Source organism: Zootoca vivipara, chromosome Z2 (genome assembly GCF_965207765.1).
Source record: "Zootoca vivipara chromosome Z2, rZooViv2.hap1.1, whole genome shotgun sequence".
Taxonomy (NCBI): domain Eukaryota; kingdom Metazoa; phylum Chordata; class Lepidosauria; order Squamata; family Lacertidae; genus Zootoca; species Zootoca vivipara.
The window spans coordinates 2639480-2663768 of NC_142585.1; the positions used below are offsets into that span (position 1 = coordinate 2639480).

Consider the following 24289-nt stretch of genomic DNA (forward strand, 5'->3'; position numbering starts at 1 on the left):
CTCCTCCCCCTCCTCCCGGTTCCACCTGTAAGGTCCCTCCCGGAGAGGTGGAGGAGGAGATCAGCTAGGGCGGGCCCGGCCGCCTCGCCCCATAAAAGCTACCTGGACAGGAGGGCAGGAGGTAGCAGTCTGCGAAAGACACCGGGCTTAGAGCACAGACAGCAATGGGGTGGCTCAGCTTGCCGTCTTTCCTGCGGTGCGGTAACAAGGAGGTGAGTCCGTACAGTGATGGGCAAGCTGTAGTCGAACAGGTGTCACCGGCGTCCGGCTGGCCGCGCAAGGAGGGACGGGAGGAGGCTGCCGGGAATAACCAGGATGCCCCAGTAACAAACAAACTGCGGTGTCTCGACTGAAAAGTCCGCCTCCCACTAAATAACAGGAGGCAGCAAGCCGGGGTGGGTGGGTGCCTTCGCCTTGGAAGCTCCTGGGGGCTCCTCCATCATATGCCGTAGGTTTAGATTGTAAGCTCCCTGCGGCAGGTAACTTCTTCCTATTCTCCTCCTCTTCTTTGCCTGTAGCCTTTTTCAGAGCGCAAGAGGAAAGTTTTGTGTGCCCCATTGCCATGCATCTGTGGGGTGCAAAGGACTCAACTCCTCTGTTCAATGGGTCCCTCATTCAAGTTGCAAGGAGGGGTCCACTTCCTGTAGTATTAAGGATTCTACATTTAGAGCGTGTTAGTGATGGTTAGTTTCATTGGAGCCAACTCCTGGGGGCCAAGGTACCTTTGATTCCGCCCCCCCCATAAAATATTTGAGAGGGCTGCCCCCCCCCAGTTGATGAGCATTGCCAATCAAATGGTGTGTGTGCCCCGTGTAATGTGATCGATTATGCAGGGCGGGGCTCCCCCCCAATATTTTATTCAAGTTGGCACCCCTGGTTAGTTTAACTATGGTAGCTTTTTTATCTGCTCCTGATTTGCTTTTAGATATATAGATACTTTCGGATATATAGACACAGATATATGATGAACAATAGCTTGCAGATCAAAAATGCTCAATTCTTATAGCAAAGGGTTTGGGCTTCTGCCTCCATCAGTTGCTCTGCTTTTTGCTACAATAATTTAAAACTCCTGCTTGGTAAGTCCTTGGCATAAATGGATGGTGTTAGTGCCTTAGCCCAGGTGAAATAAAGCCTGGTTTCACCCCTTGTTTTAGTGATTAACTGGGTCTTACCAAGATCCAGAACAAGGGAACAAGTGCTGCAGTTCGATGCTCTCATTACAATCTTATTGCTAAGTATATCAATATTGGTACAGACGAACGAAGGAATGAATAACAATTTTACCCCAGGGTGAGACCAGGTGTAGGGGAACCGGAGGCAGAAGCAAAAGGGGGGGCAAAGGATTGCATTACTGACAGCAGGTTCTGGCAGCCCAAAGATTTCGATAAGGTTGAACAGAAGAGCTCACCTTTGTTGCCCCTCCCTTGGGAACCTCTGATGGGGCAGGAGCAGAAATGATCAAGAGTTAAAAGGGTTGACATGGGCATAGCTAGGTAGTTGGGGGGGGGTCAGAATCAACGTGTCTGCTCAGTTAGTTAAATATTTATACTGTTTTACTTGATCTGGGGGACAACTACCCCCCTGCCCCCCCAGCCATGCCCATGAGAACAGATCCTGGGTGTGTGCTTTTTTAAAAAAAAAGTTTCAGAACTAAAGTGGCAGATGCGTGTGAGGAAAGCATTTGTATTTTTATGCCCTGAGATCTAAAGGTGGCATACAAATTTATTTATTCATTCATTTTCACTTTGCCATATAATTAAAGCATACTTGAAACACACAACTCCCTCCCCCCTCCCCCCAAAAGGATTCTGGGAACTGTAGTTAAGGTTGCTGCTGAGGATTGTCGCTCTGTTGTGGGCAAACTGCAGCTCCCAAGATGCCTTGGAGCATAGGTGCCTGGGGCCCTGGGTGCCTGAGCATCCTCTACAAAATTCCCCATGAATGGGCTGGGCACCCACAAATTTCAGCGACAGGGCCAGACAAGCTGCATGGTACCCACCACAGCCCTAGGGCCCCCCAGTCACGGGGCCAAGCTGGCACTCCTGCCTTGGAGGAATCCATGTGCTCTGCATGTAAAACTTAAGATTCTCTGCCTTTTTCTCAGCTGCTTTTAAAGCAACAGCAGTAATTTCAGTTGCAGCCCAGGACATGCTCTGACCTGGATATCCACAGGAAATTGAATTATGTGAAATGCTTTTCTGCTTCACTATTGCTGCTGTTGATTCTTCCCTGATGGTGAAGAAATACAGGAAGGACCTGGCTGCTAGATCAGGTCTAAGGCATAGCTGTCAACTTTTGGATTTGAAAATAAGGGATCAGCAGCCTCACCTGTCCCGGGGACAGTATATCTAACAATCCAGGACAGCGGCGGGAAACGGCGCTGGAATAAAGGAATTTCCAGCAAAAAAGGGGGGGGGAGTTGACAGCTGTGGCTTGGAATAAGGGAGTTTCCCACAAAAAAAGGGAGGGTTGACAGCTATGGTCTAAGCGCCACCTGCCCAGCATCTCCTTTCCCCTCTGGGAAGCAAAAGCAGCACATGAGTGCAAGAGCAACCCCCGCCCCCCTTGCTGCCCCCAGCAGCCCCCAGCATTCAGGCTCATCTCTTCCACCTCTGGTCTTTGATTGGTAAACTTTGAGAGCTTCACCAAGGGGTGCGTTATTAACCTTGTCCTTGGCTCAGGTGCCTTTCCTGAGTCTCCTGCTTTTAATTGCTGTATTGTTTTAAGTGGCTTTCTTTTATTGTGTATTTCAATCATGGGTGTTTATAGTTTAATGTTGGTGTAATTTGGCTTTTTTATTTTGTAAACTGCCAAGAACATAGGCACATAAGAAGGGCCTGCTGGACGAGGACAATGGCCCATCTAGCCCAGCATCTTGTTCTCATAGTGGCCAACCAGATGCCCCCAAGGGTAGCCCCCCCAGAAGGATATGAGCACAAGAACAAGCCCTCCAATGAAAATAGCCGTGTCCTATCTAATAATAATAATAATAATAATAATAGTTTTGCTATTTATACCCCACCCATCTGACTGGGTTGCCCCAGCCACTCACGGCAGCTTCCAACATATTTAAAAAGATAATCAAACATTAAACATTAAAAAACTTTCCTATACAGGGTTGCCTTTGGAGGTCTTGGACATCTTAAGGAAAAGTAGGACACTCTGGGATCAAATCAGAAATTGGGGTGGCTTCTGTAAATCTGGGACCATCCCTGGAAAATAGGGGCACTTGGAGGGTCTGCAAGAGCACTTTCTCCCCTGAGATTCCTAGAAAGTGGTGTTCAGAAACATTGTGCCTCTTGTAATGGAGGCAGAACATTGTCGCCATGGCTGGTGAGCATTATAGCTGTTGTTATACAACAAAACGGGTCTACTTGGGCCTTGAGTCGTGTATGTAAATTAATGTAAACTAATTAATATTAATTAATAAATATTAATTATTGGGCTGCATCCAACTTAGTTTTACTCAGAGTAGACTTATGGAAATGGATGGATCTCATGGTGACATGATGCAAAGGTTTTGATATAAATGCATGAATGATTTTCTCTCTTCCTTCTTTAAGGATTTCACTTTGTCTACTGAGAAAATCACAGAGAAAGATGAGGAGAGTGAACGAGGAAACTGGTCGCGCAAATCAGACTACCTCCTCTCTATGGTCGGCTATGCCGTTGGATTGGGGAATGTCTGGCGCTTTCCATACCTCACCTATAGGGATGGAGGAGGTAGGTTTTCTGTTTGTGCTTCCTGTGTCAGTGGCAAGGCCACCCTAGAAGGAGAAAGTGGAGAAGCACCTTAGTGGAGCGTTTGTTGAAGCTGCCTGTCTTATAATGCAGGCTGTCAAATAGCTGCTTACCTGCTCACCTATGGTAGAGTGCATTGAAAGTGCCTTTAGGCGACCAGCCGAGGAAATTTCCATGAAAGGCATTTCATCCCACTCCTCTTCCAGCCCTTGGGACACAAACAGCATGAATGCTGCAGGCTAGAAATAACTTACATTGTGCCAAGTGTGGTTGGCATACAAAGGTGCAATGCTTCGAGCAATGCCTACCAGTCCCAGTCAGCAAGGCTGTTGGGAGTGGGAGCCCCAAATACCAGACTTCTAGAAGCCTGGTTTAGATTTATACAGAAGTTGGGGTAATACTTTGACATCAGAATTCATCCAAATGCCAAATGTCTGTTTAAGGGTGCTTTTCTCCAGGGTGGGGGTGGAGCAATTATGATTCTCTGCGCTCACACCACCAGCAGGCTGCTAATCTGCTGTTCCCCAGTGTGTTTGTGGTGCGTAACATTTTGTTGCCTTTGTATATGCACACGCACATGTCTTGGAAGGTTGGCTGGTCAAAGGCTCACATTCTTTCCTTTTGTTGTCTTCTTGGCAGGGGCCTTCTTGATACCTTATACCATCATGCTGGCTTTGGCTGGGCTGCCTTTGTTCTTCCTGGAATGCTCGCTTGGGCAGTTTGCCAGCTTGGGACCCATTTCTGTTTGGAGGATTCTACCCCTTTTACAAGGTTGGCATTGTTACCTTTTCCACATTGGTTTTCACTGGGCTGCCATGAAACATCCACACACTCACTCACACATACACAGCACTTCCTGGGAAAGTTTCTGTTTGTAGCTCTCTAATGCAAAATCGAGGGTGGTTTGTGCACATTATTTTATTTATGAATGTATTTTTATCTACCACCCTCTCATAATATATCAGGGTGGTGCTGAGCAATATACAAACATTTTTTAAAGCAGCACAGAACAGACAATTTGTGTGAGTTTGAAGCAACTGCATAGGCCTGCCAGCATGATTACACCTCCAAGAGATGCCTGAGAAGTGAGGGTGCTTGCTGGATCACTGCTGGAAGAGCACCTCACAGAATGGGGCTGGTGACACTCAATGCCTGACTTACGAATGAAGCCATTTGGGCCACTGCAACATGAGGGCAACGAACAGCACTCCTCCGGGTGATATGAGTGATTGGGCCACAGGCAGTCCTTAAGGTGCCCTAGACCCAAGTTGTTCAAGGGTTTGTATATCAGCACAGCAGCACAGCAGACCAGATGTCCATCTAACCCAACAAACATCTTGTTCTCACAGTGGCCAGCCAGATGCCCTAATGGGGAGCAGTATGTGGGTGCAACAGCGTTCTCCCCAGTTGTGATTCTCAGCAACTGGTATTCAGAGGCACGCAGCCTCCAACAGTGAAGGGAGACCAATAGACATTGTATGTTAAAAATGCACAGCTACTGTGCTTTTCTGTTTTTTCTTTACTTTTTAAGACTCCTCCCTTTATGAGCTGGTATTTGTTCTTGTGTTTCTGCTGCCAACTCTGGGTGTAGAAAACCCAGGAACCTTAGGAAGAAGGAAATGCAATGTAATATTCGTAAGAAAGTTCAGGGTGGCAGGAGAGGATATATTGTTTATTAATATCCTTCCTAACTTGCGCTCGGCCTGTAAAGCGAGATGAGTGCCGCAACCCCAGAGTCATTCACGACTGGACTTAACTGTTACGGGTCCCTTTACCTTTTTAACTTGAGTTAGCAAGTTTCTTTATTTAGCAGAGTCTACATTCCCTTTTACATGCACAGCAGATAGCTGGTTGCAAGCTCATGTGAGCTTCTTACTATTATACAATTCATTCTGTCTCAAATTGAATTGTACGTTCCTGGTAAGTTCCCTTGAATGCCTCTTAAAAGAATAAAGATGCCACAATCTTATTCAAAGTCAGTAAAATAAGTTTACTTACATCAGTTCACAGTTGGATCTCTGAAGGCAGACTTAGTTACAAATATGTACATGTGGATCTACCCCATATGGGGGAATAATCCCAGTTTCTGCTAGCCAAGAGCTAGCAAAGTAGTCCAAGCTAGAAGCTAGTCAAATGAAGAAGGAACTGAAAAAGAGGGTGTGCTGCGTGACTCGTCCTTTTGATACCTGGACAGGTTACATCACACCCACCTTCTATCACATGCAAAAGGAAGGGTGCTCCAGCCAGGAGGAATGGGAAGTTTCAACTGGCTGGACCAAACATTCCATCGCATGTCTTCTCTAGCTTTTCAAGGAATGTTGTACTTGACTGCCTCTCATGGATTACATCCCACAATATTTCCCTCAAAAAGAATTTGATCTAGAACTTGAGTTAATCAGTTTCCATCCACTCCATCTTTTGCATCTTTCTTTTCTTACTTGTGGCTTATTGGGAAAGCAGCAGAGAAAGCAAAATTGCATGCTTGGTGGTCATAACTGTGCTACAATAATAGCATACGGGATATTCACCACCCCAAGAGATGAAAAATGTGATATTCACCACCCATTGGATGAAAAATGTTAAGAGGTAGGGAGGCATGATCCCTGTGGACCATTCATAAACTCAACAACACATCTGATGTGTATACTCCTTGACTGCTTTTGCCTGGTTGGAAATGCGCCCTTAAACTCTTATCATGCCTCTTGCATAGGTGTAGAAGAGGTAAAAATAACATTTGTTGTTCTGTCCACTTTTGCATCTAGTATGTGGCCCCTAGGAGGGGATGCTTCCCTCACACTCAGTGTTGCCCATCTCTGCTCTAGAAAGTGCTTTGGCCCATATGGAATGCGATTTTCAACTAGAAAGTTTGGAGAGGGACAGTTTGGGCAGGTACTGGAGGGATGAGATAGGGATGCCCCCCCCCCCAAATCCTTATTCTCCAATCCAGTGAGTCTGTTAAATAATTCTGGGGGAACGAACATCATGGCCATTAGAAATGCTCCCCCTGCACTTATCACGATGTCTCCTCTCTATTGCTTTAGGAGTCGGAGTCACAATGGTGATCATTTCAACGTTTGTGACCATCTATTACAATGTCATCATTGGCTACAGCCTCTACTACTTGTTTGCCTCCTTCCAAAGCGTCCTCCCTTGGGCAGATTGCAATCCTGAGTGGGCCAATGCGAACTGCAGCAAAACAAGGCTAGGTAAGACTTCCATAGCAGCACACTGTTCTTTCAAGCTCATTCAATAATCCCTGATCGTGTTGCAACTTATTTATAGTAAACTGATGCCGTGGTCTCTTGCTGTTACTGAATGATGGCTTATTTGGAGTCTAGATTAGTGCATCATTTTTCTTTCCCTCTCCCAAATGGTGCCTCAGTATATAAGAGCAATGTTGCAACATTCTATCACTCATCAGTGTGTGACCAAGAAACCGGGATGGACTCTGCAAATGAAGCGTTTGGCCATGCATAGGTGGCACTATGCAGTTAGAAGCGAGTTTGGTTATCTGTGGCCAAGTCACCAGGGGCAGAAAGCAAGCTGTGACCCTACTGCTAATGGTGTCCTCTAAGTCTGTAGTGGTTGGCAGGGTGGGGCAAGTGGCTCTTACCTGATTTCCTGCCCAGTGTGTCATTACGGAGAGGGGTGAGGCTAGCATAGTGCAAACACACTGGCAGAACCAATCTGGCACTCCTACCAATGCATTTGTACCATGCTGACCTCACCACTCCTCCTTCTTTTGGGTAAGCTGCAGCAAAACTGGAGACGGGAGGTCAGCTAAGTACCAGTGCCCCCCCCCCCGCCTGACTGTTACTACTCTAACTACACCCCCACCCCCGGCATCTACTTCTCTGGGGAAATACAGAGTTTGCCTCCACGCTCAACAACTTCTGTTCATTTGAACCTCCATGTTACCGGTATGGAATGTGGACTGATAAAACACTACAAAAGAGCAATTTTGATGTGGTCATACATATGATTGCAGTGCAGGGAAGCTCTGTAGTACAATGGTAGAATAGCCCAGGATCTCCAAGCTGGGCTAGGAAAGACTTCCTGTACAAAGCCCTGGATAGTCAGTGTAGACAATACTGAGTTAGATGGGCCTATGGTCTGACTCAGCCTAAGGGAGGCTTCCTATGTTCAGTTCATTTTTCAGGGTGTTCTCATGCTGGCCACATGACCTGGAAGCTATACGCCGGCTCCCTCGGCCAATAATGCGAGATGAGCGCGCAACCCCAGAGTCAGTCACGATTGGACCTAATGGTCAGGGGTCCCTTTACCTTTACATTTAATGATAGGTATAGGCATCCATGCATAGTGGTAAAACACCACACCAGAACTCTTAATACACCTGGATGTGCAGTCACATTGAGATGTCCTGTTTTCTACAGTGTTTTAACCTATGTGTGCAGGTGCTGATGCAAACTGGCAAAGCACCGCATAAAAAGAACCCATGCAGTTGGGGTGTTTGTTGTTTAGTCGTTTAGTCATGTCTGACTCTTCGTGACCCCATGGACCATAGCACGCCAGGCACTCCTGACTTGCACTGCCTCCCGCAGTTTGGTCAAACTCATGTTCGTAGCTTCGAAAATACTGTCCAACCATCTCATCCTCTGTTGTCCCCTCCTCCTTGTGCTCTCCATCTTTCCCAGCATCAGGGTCTTTTCCAGGGAGTCTTCTCTTCTCATGAGGTGGCCAAAGTATTGGAGCCTCAGCTTCACAATCTATCCTTCCAGTGAGCACTCAGGGCTGATTTCCTGCAGAATGGAGAGGTTTGATCTTCTTGCAGTCCATGGGACTCTCAAGAGTCTCCTCCAGCACCATAATTCAAAAGCATCAATTCTTCGGCAATCAGCCTTCTTTATGGTCCAGCTCTCACTTCCATACATCACTACTGGGAAAACCATAGCTTTAACTATACAGACCTTTGTCGGCAAGGTGATGTCTCTGCTTTTTAAGATGCTGTCTAGGTTTGTCATTGCTTTTCTCCCAAGAAGCAGGCGTCTTTTAATTTCCTGACTGCTGTCACCATCTGCAGTGATTATGGAACCCAAGAAAGTAAAATCTCTCACTGCCTCCATTTCTTCCCCTTCTATTTGCCAGGAGGAGACGGGGCCAGTGGCCATGATCTTGGTTTTTTTATGTTGAGCTTCAGACCATATTTTGCGCTCTCCTCTTTCACCCTCATTAAAAGGTTCTTTAATTCCTCCTCACTTTCTGCCATCAAGGTTGTATCATCTGCATATCTGAGGTTGTTGATATTTCTTCCGGCAATCTTAATTCCTGCTTGGGATTCATCTAGTCCAGCCTTTCGCATGATGAATTCTGCATATAAGTTAAATAAGCAGGGAGACAATATACAGCCTTGTTGTACTCCTTTTGAACCAATCAGTTTTCCATATGCAATTGGGGTGTTAATTGGTCCCCCATCCTTTTCTGTAGGCCAATCTTCCCTGGCCTGGTTCTTCCAGTTGTTGCTGGCCTTCAGCTCTCAGTATTAGCAGCCAGCATGGCCAGTGGTCTGGGATGATGGGGATCCATAATACAGCAGAGTCAGGGGCGTAGGAAGATGGGGGCAGTGGGGGCGGGCTGCCCCGAGCGGCGCAATCTAGGGGCCCCATCACGGCTGCCAACCCCGCCCCCAAAACACATGCTCTGCCCCAAAATGAACACGAGGTGGCGTCACGCTTGTGGGTGGCATGATGCCCCTCGCTGGCCCGCCCCTCGCCTCCGTCCAGGGAGAGAGCACGCTGCAGCAGAGAAAGTGCACATTGGCTGAGCAAGCCCCTGCAGCGCCTAGTGAGGTTTTCGTCAGGCGGCTGCCAGTACCGGCTTGCTCCATTGGCCGATGTGCGCTCTCCCTGGGTGGAGTTGAGGGGCAGGCCAGCAAGGCGATGCTTGTTATGCCCCTCGCTGGCCCGCCCCTCTACTCCGTCCAGGGAGAGCGCGCACCACAGCAGAAAGGGAGAGCATGCATCGGCCGAGGGAGCAAGCCGGTCCCGGCAGCCGCCCAGCGAAAACCTCGCTAGGCGCTGCAAGGCTCACTCAGCCAATGCACGCTCTCCCTTCCTGCTGCGGTGCGCACTCTCCTTGGACGGAGGCGAGAGCAATGCCTTGGCCCCCCCAGGGGGGGTGCCTCTGCTTTGACGCCCCGGGTACCAAAGTGGCTAGCAACGCCCCTGAACAGAGTATAGGTTCCTACACAGCTCAGGACCAAATTACCCGGAAGACCTGCTTTATCTCTTATACATTCATTGTGCTCTGCAGAAGAGTTTCTCATGCAAGTTCCAAAGATCTCAGCCTGCTTTGCAGTAACCTGGAGCAAAGCTTTTAGTGTGTTGCCTCTGTCTGTGGAATAGCATACAACAGGCGCCCATGATCTGCACCTTGCAGAAACCATAGGAGACGGTTTTGCTCCGACAGGCTTTCCCAGTTTGATAAAATGGCTCTTTACCCTAAGTGTTCACTGGTTACAGTTTTAGTTTTGCTCTAAAGGTATTTGCTGTTTTTCTGTTTCTAACTGTTTTTGTTATATGTATAATTCACTCCAACGGTGGTTTGGGAAGTGATTAATAAATGTGACAATGACAACCACCACGACAACATCAATATATTGGGGACCATCAAGGTCCCCATCCTTGCTTGCTCCATACCGACACACACCCTTTGTGTCATTGCAATGGGCATTCTGCTCATAAGAAATGGTCAGATGTCAAAATCACACTGGGGGTTAAAAATGTTTTTGCTGCTGTTGCTTCACATACTTGTTGTACCCCCTTCCTTCTCCAGAACTGCTGAGCAACACTTTTTTGTCTTTCAGTGTCAGGCTGCAACATTACATTAGACGGGGAGACTATCATCACGAATTACTCTTGGTTTGAGAGAAACAACCACACCTGCAAAAATGGCATCGAGGTGTTTGCGAACACCCAGGCTCCCAGCGAACAATACTGGAAGTGAGTCCTGGGCCTGTTGCTCTTCTAGTTGAAATGTGGTCTGCAGGTGTTATTGGGATTGCCCTCAGTGGGTGGAGGGGCTGTGGCTCAACAGCTACACATAGAAGGAATTCAGGTTTGATCCATGGCATCCCCAGGTAGGAAAAATTCCTAGTCAGTGTAGACCAGCATTTGCTCAACCTCATACCTTCTGGATGTTTTAGACCACGACTCTCACCAACCACAGACAACATGGTCAATGGCCAGGGTTGGTGGTCAATGGCAAGTGGAGAAAATAATAATAAATAAATAAATAAATAAATAAATAAATAAATATATTATTTATACCACGCGCATCTGGCTGGGTTTCCCCAGCCACTCTGGGCAGCTTCCAACAGAATATTAAAATAATCTATTAAATATTAAAAGCTTCCCTAAACAGGGCTGCCTTCAGATGTCTGGTAGTTGTTTTTCTCTATCTGACATCTGATGGGAGGGCATTCCACAGGGTGGGTGCCACTACCGAGAAGGCCCTCTGCCTGGTTCCCTGTAACCTGGCTTCTCACAACAAGGTAACTGCCAGAAGGCCCTCGGAGCTGGACCTCAGTGTCCGGGCAGAACGTTGGGGGTGGAAACGCTCCTTTAGGTATACTGGAAAGAAAGAAGATACAGAAAGCATTGAGCTGAATAGGCCAGTGGTGTCACTTAGTCAAACTCTAGTACACACCAGATTGTTAAAGCACATTCAGAGCACACCACCCCCAAAAGAATCCTGGGTTCTGTAGTTTGTTATGGGTGCTGGGAACCTTATTTCTGTGAGGGGTAAGCTACCGTTCCCAGGTTTCTTTGTGGGGAAGAATGTGCTTTAAAGGTCTGGTTTGCATACAGCCATAGGCAACTTCCTATGACTTTTAAAACAATGGCATTGTGAGGTAGGACTCTGCTGACCCCCATTTTACAGATGGGGAACTGAGAAACTTGCCCAAGGCTACACTGAAACATGAGCAACAGGGTTCTTCCACATCCAGGCTGACCTCTGTCCATCCACCTCTATCATCAATCTTTTTGAAACCCCCCCCCCCAAAAAAAAACCCCACTCACTACCTGTCCTGAAGCAGTTTAACAACACAGGAAGGCAGATGCTGAAATGTTAGGCAGTTTTTTCTCCCATCCAAAACTCATTGATCATTAAGCATCTTCCTAGGGGACCCCTTTGCTCAGGTGTATACAACCTGAAAGGGGCAGGCATTGGAGAGTAGCAATGGCACTTGAACATAACTAATTTGCAGGTGTGTCACCTGCCCTGCTTCTTTTGTGCACTAATCATCATGGGTTGCGGCACATTTGCCCGATGAGTAATATGAGTAATAAAAGCTATGTTGTTAGTGAAACAACACGTTACAACCTCCAGAAGAGAGACATGGATCCTGCTTTGCTTTGAGAAACGTGACATTGATTGCTTGGGAAACGTTGGAAGCTGGTGGTGGGACTTCACAAGATCAGTTCTCCAAGCTCAAAACCCAGAGGCAAAAAAGTCAGTGCCCAGGGCCAGGATGAAACCCTGGCAACCTAGATCTGGTTCAGACATGCAGACGTGGTGTATGACCAAGTCAAGATTAAGTTAGTATTTGTGGTTAGGGGAAATCTTGCTGAATCAAAACCAGCTTCTAAACCCCTTTGTGTGGCCTGTAACATATTCTTAGGCCATTCTCCCCATCCTTCACCAGCACTGAGAGCCATCCCTGGGTGAAATAAAAGTTCCTAAGCCAAACTGTGGTCTGCAGGATGTAGGAGTCCCTTTTGGAGGCTACACATATGCCTCCTTTAGAACACCTCATTTTGCACAGCTGGCTACAGCACTCCGTTCTAAGTGATGTCTTTGCTGATGCTTCCCTTGTCTCCCGCCAGCAACAAGGTCCTTCAGCGTTCAAGTGGGTTAGACGAGACCGGGGAGGTTGTGTGGTACCTCGCCCTCTGCCTTCTCCTTTCCTGGCTGATTGTGGCAGTGGCCTTGTTTAAAGGAATCAAGTCTTCGGGAAAGGTAGGCTTAACCCAGACACGTTGGGCTACCTGCTGCAGCGCCAGCCTCCTTTGCGTGAGGAAAGGACATAATGAGTCCACCAGATCTGCTCTTCCTCTCTTTGATCAAGCCTGTGCTGTGATGGGATGCAAACACAGTGGTACCTCGACTTCCGAATGCCTCGACTTCCGAAGGTTTCGACTTACGAAGCTGGCAAACCGGGAAGTATTTTTGCCGAGCGCGCATTCTGTGCATGCGCAAAACGCAAAGTGCAAAATTGCACTTCGCGCATGCACAGAATGGACGCTTCGGCATCCGAAGGTTTCGACTTATGAAGAGCGCCGCAGAATGGATCTCCTTCGTAAGTCGAGGTACCACTGCATATTGAAAGGAAAACACTGTAGCTCAGATGAACTCCCTGTCTCAAACCCTGGAGAGCAACTGCTTGTCAAGTGCAGACTGTACTGAAGTTGATGGACAAAACAGTTTTCCTACCGGTAAGTCCAGCCCTTTATTTAGAGTGAGGCACTGTTTTCAAGGGGAGGGTCATAGGTCCATGGTAGAGGGTCTGCCTTGCACGCAGAAGGTTCCAGGTTCAATCCCCAATGTCATCTGCAGGTAGGGCTGGGAGGGACCCCTTCCTGAAACCCTCGAGAGCTGTGACCATCAAAGAACCATAAAATTGGTGAATTGTAGGGTTGGAAGGGACCCTAAGGGCCATCTAGTCGAAACCCCTGCAATGCTGTCCCATACGGGGATCGGACCTGCAATCTTGGCATCATCAGCATCATGCTCTAACCAACTGAGCTATCTAGGTGTAGACTTTACTGAGTTAGACAGACCAGTTGTCTGACTTGGTTTACAGCAGCTTCCTATGTAGCAGTGGTCAAGCCCACTCTAGAAAATCCAGAATAACTTTGGATAGTTCAAGCACCTTTGGGCACCAAAGCAAGAGTACCAGCAGCCACATCCTAGACTTGTGTTCGCAGATACATGAGCTTATAAGAGCCTGCAGTTCTTTCCAGTCAGCAGCAATGACATAATTGTCCCCTTGTTCCAATGTGGGATGTTTAGGCTTGTTTCATGCCTATCAGCAGAATAAAAATCTCCCTTGAGAAGAGGTTGCGCAGCTCAGAACGCCCTTGAGTTGGAAGAGAGTTCGCATTTAAAGCACTTTAAACCTCCCTGGCTTCTTCCCTCAAAGAATCCTGGGAGCTGTAGTTTAAGGGTGCAGAGTGGCAATTTTCAGAGTGCTTTAACAGTCAATCCCTCTTCACAGGGAACTCTGGGAACTGTAGCTCTGTGAGGGGAATAAGGGGGTCTTCCAACAGTTCTCAGCACCCTTAACAGACTACAACTCCCAGAATTCTTTAGGGGAAACCATGACTGTTTAAGGCAGTATCATGGTGTTTTAAATTGAGGGTGGCTAGAGAAAGAGAGAGAAGGTTTTCCATCTGCACAGGGTTTCTGGCAAGTGGCCATGGTGAAGCAATGAGAGGGCTTCTGTTTGTGAGAGCAGAACCAGCCTGACTGGCTCAGTGATGACATCCTGAGAGTGCAATGATTATCCTAAGCACTGCTAAACTCAGGGGCCGACTCCCTTACCTTCTCCAGTCACTGGGAAGCATCGGCAAGGTGATTCCATTAAAATTAGCAGTTAACAACGTGGCAGATGAGTCTAGTTTGGCACGGCATTTGGGTCCTCCTAACCAATTCTGCCGGGCCAGCATAGAAGGACAAGTTTGGCAGGAAGCAGTGGGTTGCTCTTATCTATGTTGCTCATCTGGAGGTGATCCCAAGGACAAGAGCTGAGGCTCCTGTGGGATATCACCTATGGGAGTGTCCTCACTCACGCACACAGTCACTCACACACTCATACATTCCAGAGAACCTGACTGCTCACAATTGCAGTAGAGGAGAGGGAGGCTGTTCCCCAGAAGGAGGTTTTGCAGTACCGGCAGGATTGAGGGAGGGGCCATCACAAATGCAGATCAGCTGCTTTGCCTGTAGATAGGAGCAGCTTTTACAATTATAATTATTTTCAAGAAATATTTTATATAGGCAATCATTGCACATATTATTTAACAGCTGTATGTATATATGTTATGCACAGGACCCAGGTGGTGCTGTGAGTTAAACCACAGAGACTAGGGCTTGCTCATCAGAAGGTCGGCGGTTTGAATCCCTGCGACGGGGTGAGCTCCCATTGCTTGGTCCCAGCTCCTGCCAACCTAGCAGTTTGAAAGCACCTCAAAGTGCAAGTAGATAAATAGGTACTGCTCCGGCGGGAAGGTAAATGGCATTTCCGTGTGCTGCTCTGGTTTGTCAGAAGTGGCTTTGCCATGCTGGCCACATGACCTGGAAGCTGTACGCCGGCTCCCTCGGCCAATAATGCGAGATGAGCGCTGCAACCCCAGAGTCGGTCACGACTGGACCTAATGGTCAGGGGTCCCTGTACCTTATATGTTATGCACAGTGCTTTATTTCTTGGGGAAATGGTGCCAGTATGCACCATGCCCCCCATCCCTCCCACCCTGCTGCCTTTTGCCTGTTCGCACTCCCCCTGCCACCATGCTGGCCCCCCACTTGTCCACCCACCCACCCGCCCACTCCCTCGCCCCTTGCACCTTTGCCTGCTGCACCTCCTCCATTGCTTCCTGCAGTAGCAAGAACGGCATCCTAGAAGTGCTTTGGCACAAACCTTTTATGATCAGCAAATATCCTTTTGTACTAGCTACAGTTTCCAGACCGTGCCCAAGGGCAGCCCCAGAATAGAATGTACTGCAGTATTCTAGTCTTGCTGTTACCCAGGCATAGGTAACCTTGGCTCTCCAGATGTTTTGGAACTACAACTCCCATGACCCCTAGCTAACAGGGCCAGTGGTCAAGGATCATGGGAGTTGTAGTTCCAAAACATCTGGAGAGCCAAGGTTGCCTATGCCTGCTGTTACTCATGCAAGCACTACAGTGGCTTAGTTATCCAGATCCAGATATGGTTGTAGCTGGTGGATCAGACAAAGTTGGTAAAAGCTGTTGCATTGCTCATCAGAATGCAGCTAACCAGAATGATGCCTGCATGTGTAAATAAGTATCTGTTTGTGGGATGGGATAAATGTGCACATTATAAACATGTTTCCTGGGTCTTTTGACACACAGGTTTGTGTCTCTGGTTGTGGAAGTTGCATTTTTCCAACTTCTAACTCTGTGTGGACTGTTTTGCTTATCGCAGCATTAACCTGCCTTCTCTTAAGAAATGGATTGGATAGGCAAGGGAAGACTGTCTTCTGGAAGCAAAGAGAATTCTGTGCATTACAATTTGCTGATACTCTGCAGTATTTTTTGTTTTTGTTTTTTGCTAATAAGTGGAAATACTCTCAGTTGGAAACGTAGCTATACCTCCTTGCATTTCTTGGTCACTGTGGGCTTTAAAAAGACTTTTAGAAACTATATTAAGTTATGGGGTCATGGTTGAAGTTTTTGAAGCGGGAAAAAATTGGGAGATCTTAATTGGATCCAAATGAGCCTTTTTAAAAAATTATCTGAATTTTTCCCTGTCCTCTCTCCAAGGAGTTCTGCACAGTGTGTGGGTTTGTTCTTCCCTGTTGCATCTGCCACTATTTATTTATTTCTTAAATTTATAGCTTGCCTTTCCTGCAAGGAGCTCATAGAGGCATATATGGTTCTTCCTCTCTCACATTTCATCCTTGCAGCAACCACACAAAAACCATAGGATCGTAGAGTTGTAAGGGGCATGGAAGGACATCTAGGCCAAACCTCCGAATCTGTAGGAGAGGCAACTGAGTATCTCTAACAAGAGGCCATCCAGGCTCTGCTTAAATTTATCTCCACCTAAGGAGAGCCTGGGACCCAGGTGGCGCTGTGGTTAAACCACTGAGCCCTAGGGCTTGCTGATCAGAAGGTCGGCGGTTCGAATCCCTGTGACGGGGTGAGCTCCCGTTGCTTGGTCCCAGCTCCTGCCAACCTAGCAGTTCGAAAGCACGTCAAAATGCAAGTAGATAAATAGGAACCGCTACAGCGGGAAGGTAAACGGCGTTTCCGTGTGCTGCTCTGGTTTGCCAGAAGCGGCTTTGTCATGCTGGCCACATGACCTGGAAGCTATACGCCGGCTCCCTCGGCCAATAATGCGAGATGAGCGCGCAACCCCAGAGTCGGTCACGACTGGACCTAATGGTCAGGGGTCCCTTTACCTTTACCTTTAAGGAGAGCCTAGGGACGCGGGTGGCGCTGTGGTCTGAACCACAGAGCTTGCCTATCGGAAGAGCAACCAGACATAATTGTATCCAGTATGTATCCAAAAGAAGGGAAATCTCTTGTATTTCAAAATTGCTGACTTCTTTTTTGCTTCCGTTTTGTCAAATCAATTAATTTAAGTCCAATTTCTTCTTTAAATCTTTATTTGGTCTTTACCTCAGATTGGAAAATCCGCTGCTTACGGTGACAGCGTGTGGCTTCGGCTGCAGGGTACAGTAAAGCTGTGAGCAGACTCAAGCCTCTTCCCCTTCTCCCCTCGCAAAAATGGTGATGGGGAGATTGAGGTCGTGGTGAGTTCTCCAATGCTCTGCTGGACCCTCAGACCCCCTACTTGCCCATGGGGTTTTGGGGGGGGCGCCTAGCTCTGGCGCACACCCCCGGGAGCCCTAACAGCCAGAACCATGTTGCCGCTTAAATGGATGACACAGAGCGCTCTGCCATTGCCTCTGCAGCAAATTCTACCACCCAAATCCAAAATCTTGATCATTCTTTCATTTCTTTTCTCGTCATCACAGATTGTTTACTTCACAGCCATCTTCCCCTACGTTGTCCTCGTGATATTGTTGGTCCGAGGTGCTACTCTAGATGGTGCTCTAGAAGGCATTGAGTTCTACATTGGGAAACAGTCTAATTTCACCAAGCTCACAGAGGCAGAGGTGAGTGTCCCCTGGCAGGTGGTAGAATTGGGCTGAGCACAGCTTCTGCCAGATATCAGATAACAGTACAGAAGAGCCACAAAAGAGTCAGTGTTAGAGCACTGCCTGGGAATGTCCCCTCCCTGAAAACCTGGAATGCTGCTGCCAGTCAGGGTAGACAGGGCAGTCTCGAGCAGGTCGGGCGCCCTGGCGTGAGGCGCAGAGATCGCTCCGGCGCCCCCACCCTCGCAGTGCGCAGCATGGCTTCCGCGCGGCTTTGCCACGCAGCGCCCCGCCTGCCAGCCCCGTGCCCTTGCGCCCCGCGCCACCGGGACTATACCTAGAGCCAGCCCTGAGTGTAGAGTGACAATACTGAGCTAGATAGGCCCAGGGGTCTGATTCTACACTGATCAGCAGAACAGTATAAAACTGCTATAAAAATATTGCTCTCAGGGCAATTTCCCATTGGTGACAGATCTCTGCTCTACAGTGTCCTTTGGTGTCACATTTTTATAACAAATTTTTAACGTTATAACTCACCTGTTTAGATTAGTTCCTAGGTCAAGCAGCTTCTTATGTACCTTTAAATCAGCTCTTTATCTTCAACCATGAAAAGTCTTACCTTTTAAGAGGAAGGTCATTGGTGCATGGTAGAACAACTGTTTTGTATTTAGAAGGTCCCAGGTTCAATCCCCAACAGACTTTTCAGGGCTGGGGGGTCCTTTCCTTGAAACCTTGGGGAGTCATGACCTGTTAGCATCTCCATATCTGAGCTAGATGGACCAATGGTCTGACATGGTATAAAGGAGCTTCCTATTATGTTCCTAAGAGGGATCAAGTCCCTGTTATCCTGTTATTCCTCTTTCCCCTCTGCCCAACACACACACACACACACACACACACACACACAAAATGTATGAGTTCCAGTGTGGCATTAAAAATGCAGCATTTTGCAGTCTGAACATGGCAGGCATCATGCAAAAACTGCCTGTTGTCTAACATTGCTGGATAAAGAGAGCAGGGATGTTATATTTTAAAAAGTAAATATGAGCAGAATCAGGCCACACACCTAAAATTTCCCCTTGTGTCTCAGGGATGTCTCCAAATCTCCAGCTTAGCTTTATTTCAACACAGGCCAGTCCTGCGAAGACAACAAGAGACCACAACTGTGATGATGTAGCCACTTTAATGATGTAACTCCATATAATTTTTATTTAATTTTCTGTTTTACAATTTAGAATACTTATTTAAACATCCTTAAAATATAAATGATTTTCTTTCTTCTCTTTCCATGGTTCATTTTGCATATAATAAATCCCTGCATATCTTACATAAACTAAACCATTCAGTATTCCAATACTGTTTATTTGTTGTTTAGTCGTCTTAGTTGTGTTCGACTCTCTGTGACCCCATGAACCAGAGCATGCCTTGGAAACTCTCAGTTTCTTCTCAAAGCTTCTCCTTTTTTATGTCCATGGAGTTTTCTTGGCAAAATACTGGAGTGGTTTGCCAGTTCCTTCTCCAGGTGGATCACATTTAGTCTAAACTCTCAGCTATGACCTGTCCGTCTTGGGTGGCTCTGCACGGCATAGCTCATAGCTTCTTGGAGTTATTCAAGCCCCTTTGCCACAACAAGGCAGTGATCCATGTAGGGGATTCCATTATTACATGCATCAAAACTTATTTACACTGTTGAATTTATCTTAATGCTGCCAATGTTTTCAGAATCAGAAGAATCTTTATTTGCATCAGCCACTGGCCATAGCAATAAAATAAACCACAGTGGTGCAGAGTCTCAGGCTGGCTTGTTGCTCAGGCTTCCACCATAAAACTCAACACGAGGTGAACTATAGTGTCAGTAACCACAAGCAAAAGAGCCACAGCCTTTCTTATGACACCTATGTGATAGTTGGTGTGTGTGTGAGGGAGAGGGAGAGGGAGAGAAAGAGGGAGAGAGAGAAAGAGAGAGAGAGAGAGAGAGAGAGAGAGAGAGAGAGAGAGAGAGAGAGAGAGAGAGAGAGAGAGACTGATGATTTTGCAATGTTCTGTAAAGATAAACACAATCTTCGGAACCATATTTGCTCCACAGCTTGGGGAGCACACAATTTGAAGGTAGTGGGGTGGAAGCCTATATACTGAGTAGTCAAGACAGTGCCTTCCCAATGTGGTTGGGCTCCAAGTCCCATCAGCCCCTGCCAGCTTGGCTAATGGCTACTAGGCATGTTGGCTATGTTCTACCTCCACAGCCAGAGGCAGCAATGCTTCTGAATACCAATTGCTGGAAACCACAGGAGGGGAGAAGACTGAATCCTGCTTGCTGGCTTCTCATGGGGGCGTCTGGTCACCCACTATCAGAAGAGGATGTTGGACTAGATAGGCCCCCTTTGGCCTGATCCAGCAAGCTCTTATGTTCTTATGTTGGCTACCCCAGCCTATACACTGTGTAGAACAGCCTTTGCGACATACACACCCCTCTAAAATGGCAGGGATTGCGATGCAATAATATATATTGTCCACCTCCATCTGTCTTTCTCAAGGTCTGGAAAGATGCTGCCACACAGATTTTCTTCTCTCTGTCCGTTGCATGGGGAGGGTTGGTCGCCCTCTCCTCATACAACAAATTCAACAACAACTGCTATTCAGACGCCATTTTTGTCTGTGTGATAAACTGCCTCACAAGCGTCTTTGCTGGTTTTGCGATTTTCTCCATCTTGGGACACATGGCACACGAGGCAGGCAAGAAAGTCTCAGAAGTCGTCGATTCAGGTAGGCTGGAGAAATACTGTTTAGATCCATCTATGACTAGGTACTGTTAAGGGACATTTAAAGCATGCGGCACTTCCCCCTGCCCCCCAAATCCTGGAATCTGCAGTTTGTTAAGGGTGCAGGGAATTGTAGCTCTGTAAGGGGTAAACGAAGTGCAAGTAGATAAATAGGTACCGCTGCAGCAGGAAGGTGAACAGCGTTTCCGTGCGCTGCTCTGGTTCACCAGAAGCGGCTTAGTCATGCTGGCCACATGACCCGGAAGCTGTACGCCAGCTACCTCGGCTAGTAAAGCGAGATGAGCACCACAACTCCAGAGTCGTCTGCGACTGGACCTAACGGTCAAGGATCCCATTACCTTTTTAAGGGGTAAACTACAGTTCTCAAGATTCTCTGTGCTTTAAATGTATTATGTGTTCATAGTTCATGCCTGGGTGAAGATGCACCAAATGCATTTGTCCTGCAGTGGCTCCTTGACAAGGAGGACTAGAAGTAATCTTGAGAAATATGGATTATGGGATTCTCTGCATGTTTGCTCAGAGCAGAGCATGAAGGAAGGGTGGGAGGCTCAAGATAGCTGTCCTCCTGTAGTTCAGAATCTTCTTTTTTAATCCAAATTACAGCAATAACTTTACTCAACCGAAGTGCTGGCCTAATTGCTACTGGCTGCCTATTAATTACCAGTTAACAGCCAAGTTATAGGTGCTGGCTTAAGTGTAGAAAGCCCTATATGGCTTGGGACCAGGGCACCTGAAAGATTATCTCACCCCAATCCATTACTGTGCTTTGCAGGTGAAGGCCTCCTTATCAGGAGATTTCTTCCACATAATAAAGAAATCAGGTCTTTTGTGTTGTGGTACCTATCCTATGTAACTCCCTCCAATTAAATGTTAGACACTCCCTCTGATTTTTTTTCAGTGTCAGCTGAACACCTTCCTCTTTTAAATGAAGATCTTTCCCAGTCTATGTTTGTACTGGAATTATTAAGTTAGTGGTTTGCTGCCCTAGTTTATTTGGGGAAAGGATGAATGGGGCCTAATTTTAAGAAAACTGGGCATGTGTGTTCTTCTCCAAAGGTCAATGAAACCGCTTGACCGATTGCGTTCAAATTTTTACACAGTCAAATGTGACCACGAGAGCAAGCCCATACCGTTTTCAAAGACAGGTGTCACACCTGTGCAACGTAAAAAAAACCCAAACCCCGTGTTCAAAACCTCCCCACTCAGACAAAAGTGCATGCTGGGAAATAGAACAGGGAAGCGGCGTTTCCATTGGCTGCAGACAATCGGTGACATCACAAAATTCCACGGCAACCAACTGAAAACAGGCCTTTTGCAGCAACAAGGCCCAGCATTGCCTAGCCAACTGACTAGGCCGCAGCATTGCCCAGCTGGGGGAACTGACTAGGCCGTAGGCCACAACCAACTGAATATGGGCCTTTTACAGGGCCGTGCCTTTGGGTAGGATAAATGTGTCGGGGCGGGGTGGGGGGATTTTACAGAACACGCGTGGGTAGGGGAGTCAGGGTTGGAACAGGGCAAAATATTACAGAACACATGTATTGGGGGGGGAATGATTGTGTGCAAAATGAAGATGAGGGGACTCTGAAGGGAGACTCTGAAGGTCCATTTAACATAAAAAGTCCATTTAACACAAAAAGCCACAGCAATGTGTGGCAGGGCCAGCTAGTGATAAATAAAATAACACAATGATAGTGTGCCACCTTTGGGGTTCTCCATGGCTTTTTATCACGCTAGGCTAGATAGTAAGCAGTAAGGTTTAGGTGGAGGAAAGGCTGGCTGGTGTTGAAGCCATGACCCTGTATGTATCTGCCTGCAGTCTTGACATGGAATGTGGGAAGAGAAAACAGACATTCAAATGAGGCACTCTTTAGTGTTATAGAGCAGCAGTGGGATGTGGCAAGCATCCCCTACTTGTGAGTAGGGGTGGGGGAGAAATTCTATGCAGTTTGCATGTAAAGTTGGATCTATCAAATTTGCACTTTCGAGAAGTATATGAGAAGCAGAGCATAGCCAGCCAGCCATCAAAATTTGCACTTCTCCAAATTTGGCAATGCAGCTCTCCTACCAGCCAATGTTTACAAAAATGCTTATTTCAGAGAAAAGCATGCCTAAAAAATGAAAGCATTCGTGGAAATGACATACAAAAATGCATTCCATTAGGTATTTATTTATTTGTTTCCTGCCCTCCCCGGAACTAGGAAGTGACTTGCAGAAATGTTTGTAGTCAAAATGATATACAAAAAATTTGTTGATTAGGAACACACACAAAAATGATGAAACACTGGCACATTTTCATGCTTTTGTACACTAAGAAAGTACACCAATTGCTGCAAGAATGTTGAGAATCTAAGACTGAAAAAGCAAACAAGCTGGGAGAAGCAAAATAAAAAAGATCCTTCCATTACTACTCCTAAGCTTTCTTAGAACTGTGACAAATTGGATGCTAGCCTTACCATGAGGCAGAGAGAGCTGAGGGTGCAGAAGGATGGGGAGTGAGCACAGGTTTGTGTGTCGTGTGCCCTGCCTCACACCCTATACAATAGCCCAGTGGTTTTCAACCAGTGTGCCGTGGCCCCCTGGGGTGCCTTGAATGATGGTCAGGGGTGCCATGGGCAACACTGGCCTCTGTCCCTCTTTCCTTCTCTCCCACCTCTGATGCCCTCTCACATCTCTGCTTCCCAAAGGCTTGCACAGCTGTTTGTTGCAGCAGCCCTGGCTATAAGCTCCGCAGGCAAATGGTGCCTCTGGGGCTGGCCAGGGGGTGCTGGTTGCCAGGAGCTGAGGTGGCCTCAGAGTAAGAAAGCAAGCAGGCGAAGGAGCCCCGCCAGCCAGTCCTCCAGCCCTTGCTGTTGGGAAATGGACAGACAAGTGGGAGGCCGGGCAGGCAGGCAGCCATTACACTGGCCTTTCTTGTGCTCGCTGTGTGCACTGCCTGCCTGGGAGCTGAGTGTCCTGTGCTAAAGGGGAGCCTTTCTGCCATGCAGCCCCGGCAGCACCTGCTGCTGCCACTACTGCCTCCCAAGGTAAAGTGCTGCCTCATGTTCACCTTTGCTCAGTCTCCATTGGGCCACTACGGCTAGGAATGTCGTGTGAGGAGGCACCTCTCTTTGCAGGGGGGTGGGGGGCGGCGGCAGCTGCCCAGAGGACTCCCAAGGCGAGGGGAGGAGGTTGAGGGAGCACTCCACCAGGGAGGGTGTTTGAAAAAGGGTGACGGACTGCCAGCTCTGAAGGCAAGGGGTGATGTAACTGGAGTCCTGAGCCCCACAGGGGAGCCGCAGAAAGAATGTAGTTGGTCAAGAGCTCGAAAAGGTTGAAAACCTCAGGTGCTAGAGGATGCTGCCCTCCTGACATGTGGGGGAGACGCCACCTTCTCCTTCACTTTAGGTGGCTAAATGTTCTTCTGTGCCAGCCCCAGCTGGAGCAGATCCACCCCTGCTCTGATGCAGCAAGGCTCTTCTGGTGATCTTACAGCAGCCTTGTCAAAGCTGGTGCCCTCCGACCATTGGGCACCACAGCTGGAGGATACTTGGTCACCTGCAACCAGAGCCTGCTGGGGCACCTACTTTAGCTGTAACAGGCTGTGGGCGTCCGGGGGTTGTGATGCTCTTGGGATATGTGTGGGTAGGGAAGTTGGAGCATTTCATTGAAACCGGAAGCAGAAAAAATCCTATCAATTCATGAGGCCAGAAACAGAAATCACACAAGCAAATATGAGCGGCATTCACTATCATTGCGAGGGGTTTTTAGTCCACAAGCATTGAATAAATATGCTGTTTTCCTCCATTGAAATCAAATGCATGATTATGTAATTAATTGCATTAGTTTTGGCCATGACAAATAGCAAGATGAACAAGGTAGGTTTTAGCAGATATCAAACTTCAGCAGAATGAATGGAAT

The 24289-nt window shown here is 47.5% G+C and overlaps 1 protein-coding gene across 1 annotated transcript in view; it reads left to right on the plus strand.

The window, feature by feature from the left end:
• The first annotated feature begins 59 nt into the window (after positions 1 to 59).
• The window catches only part of SLC6A14 (solute carrier family 6 member 14), a 35126-nt gene continuing 10896 nt past the window's right edge, over positions 60 to 24289 (plus strand). Inside the window, exons 1-8 of the mRNA XM_035102535.3 lie at positions 60 to 212; positions 3564 to 3723; positions 4381 to 4512; positions 6783 to 6947; positions 10565 to 10700; positions 12588 to 12720; positions 17487 to 17627; positions 20144 to 20372. Coding sequence (XP_034958426.2) covers positions 165 to 212; positions 3564 to 3723; positions 4381 to 4512; positions 6783 to 6947; positions 10565 to 10700; positions 12588 to 12720; positions 17487 to 17627; positions 20144 to 20372 — 1144 coding nt within the window. The 5' untranslated portion in view covers positions 60 to 164. The remainder of the gene's footprint in view (positions 213 to 3563; positions 3724 to 4380; positions 4513 to 6782; positions 6948 to 10564; positions 10701 to 12587; positions 12721 to 17486; positions 17628 to 20143; positions 20373 to 24289) is intronic.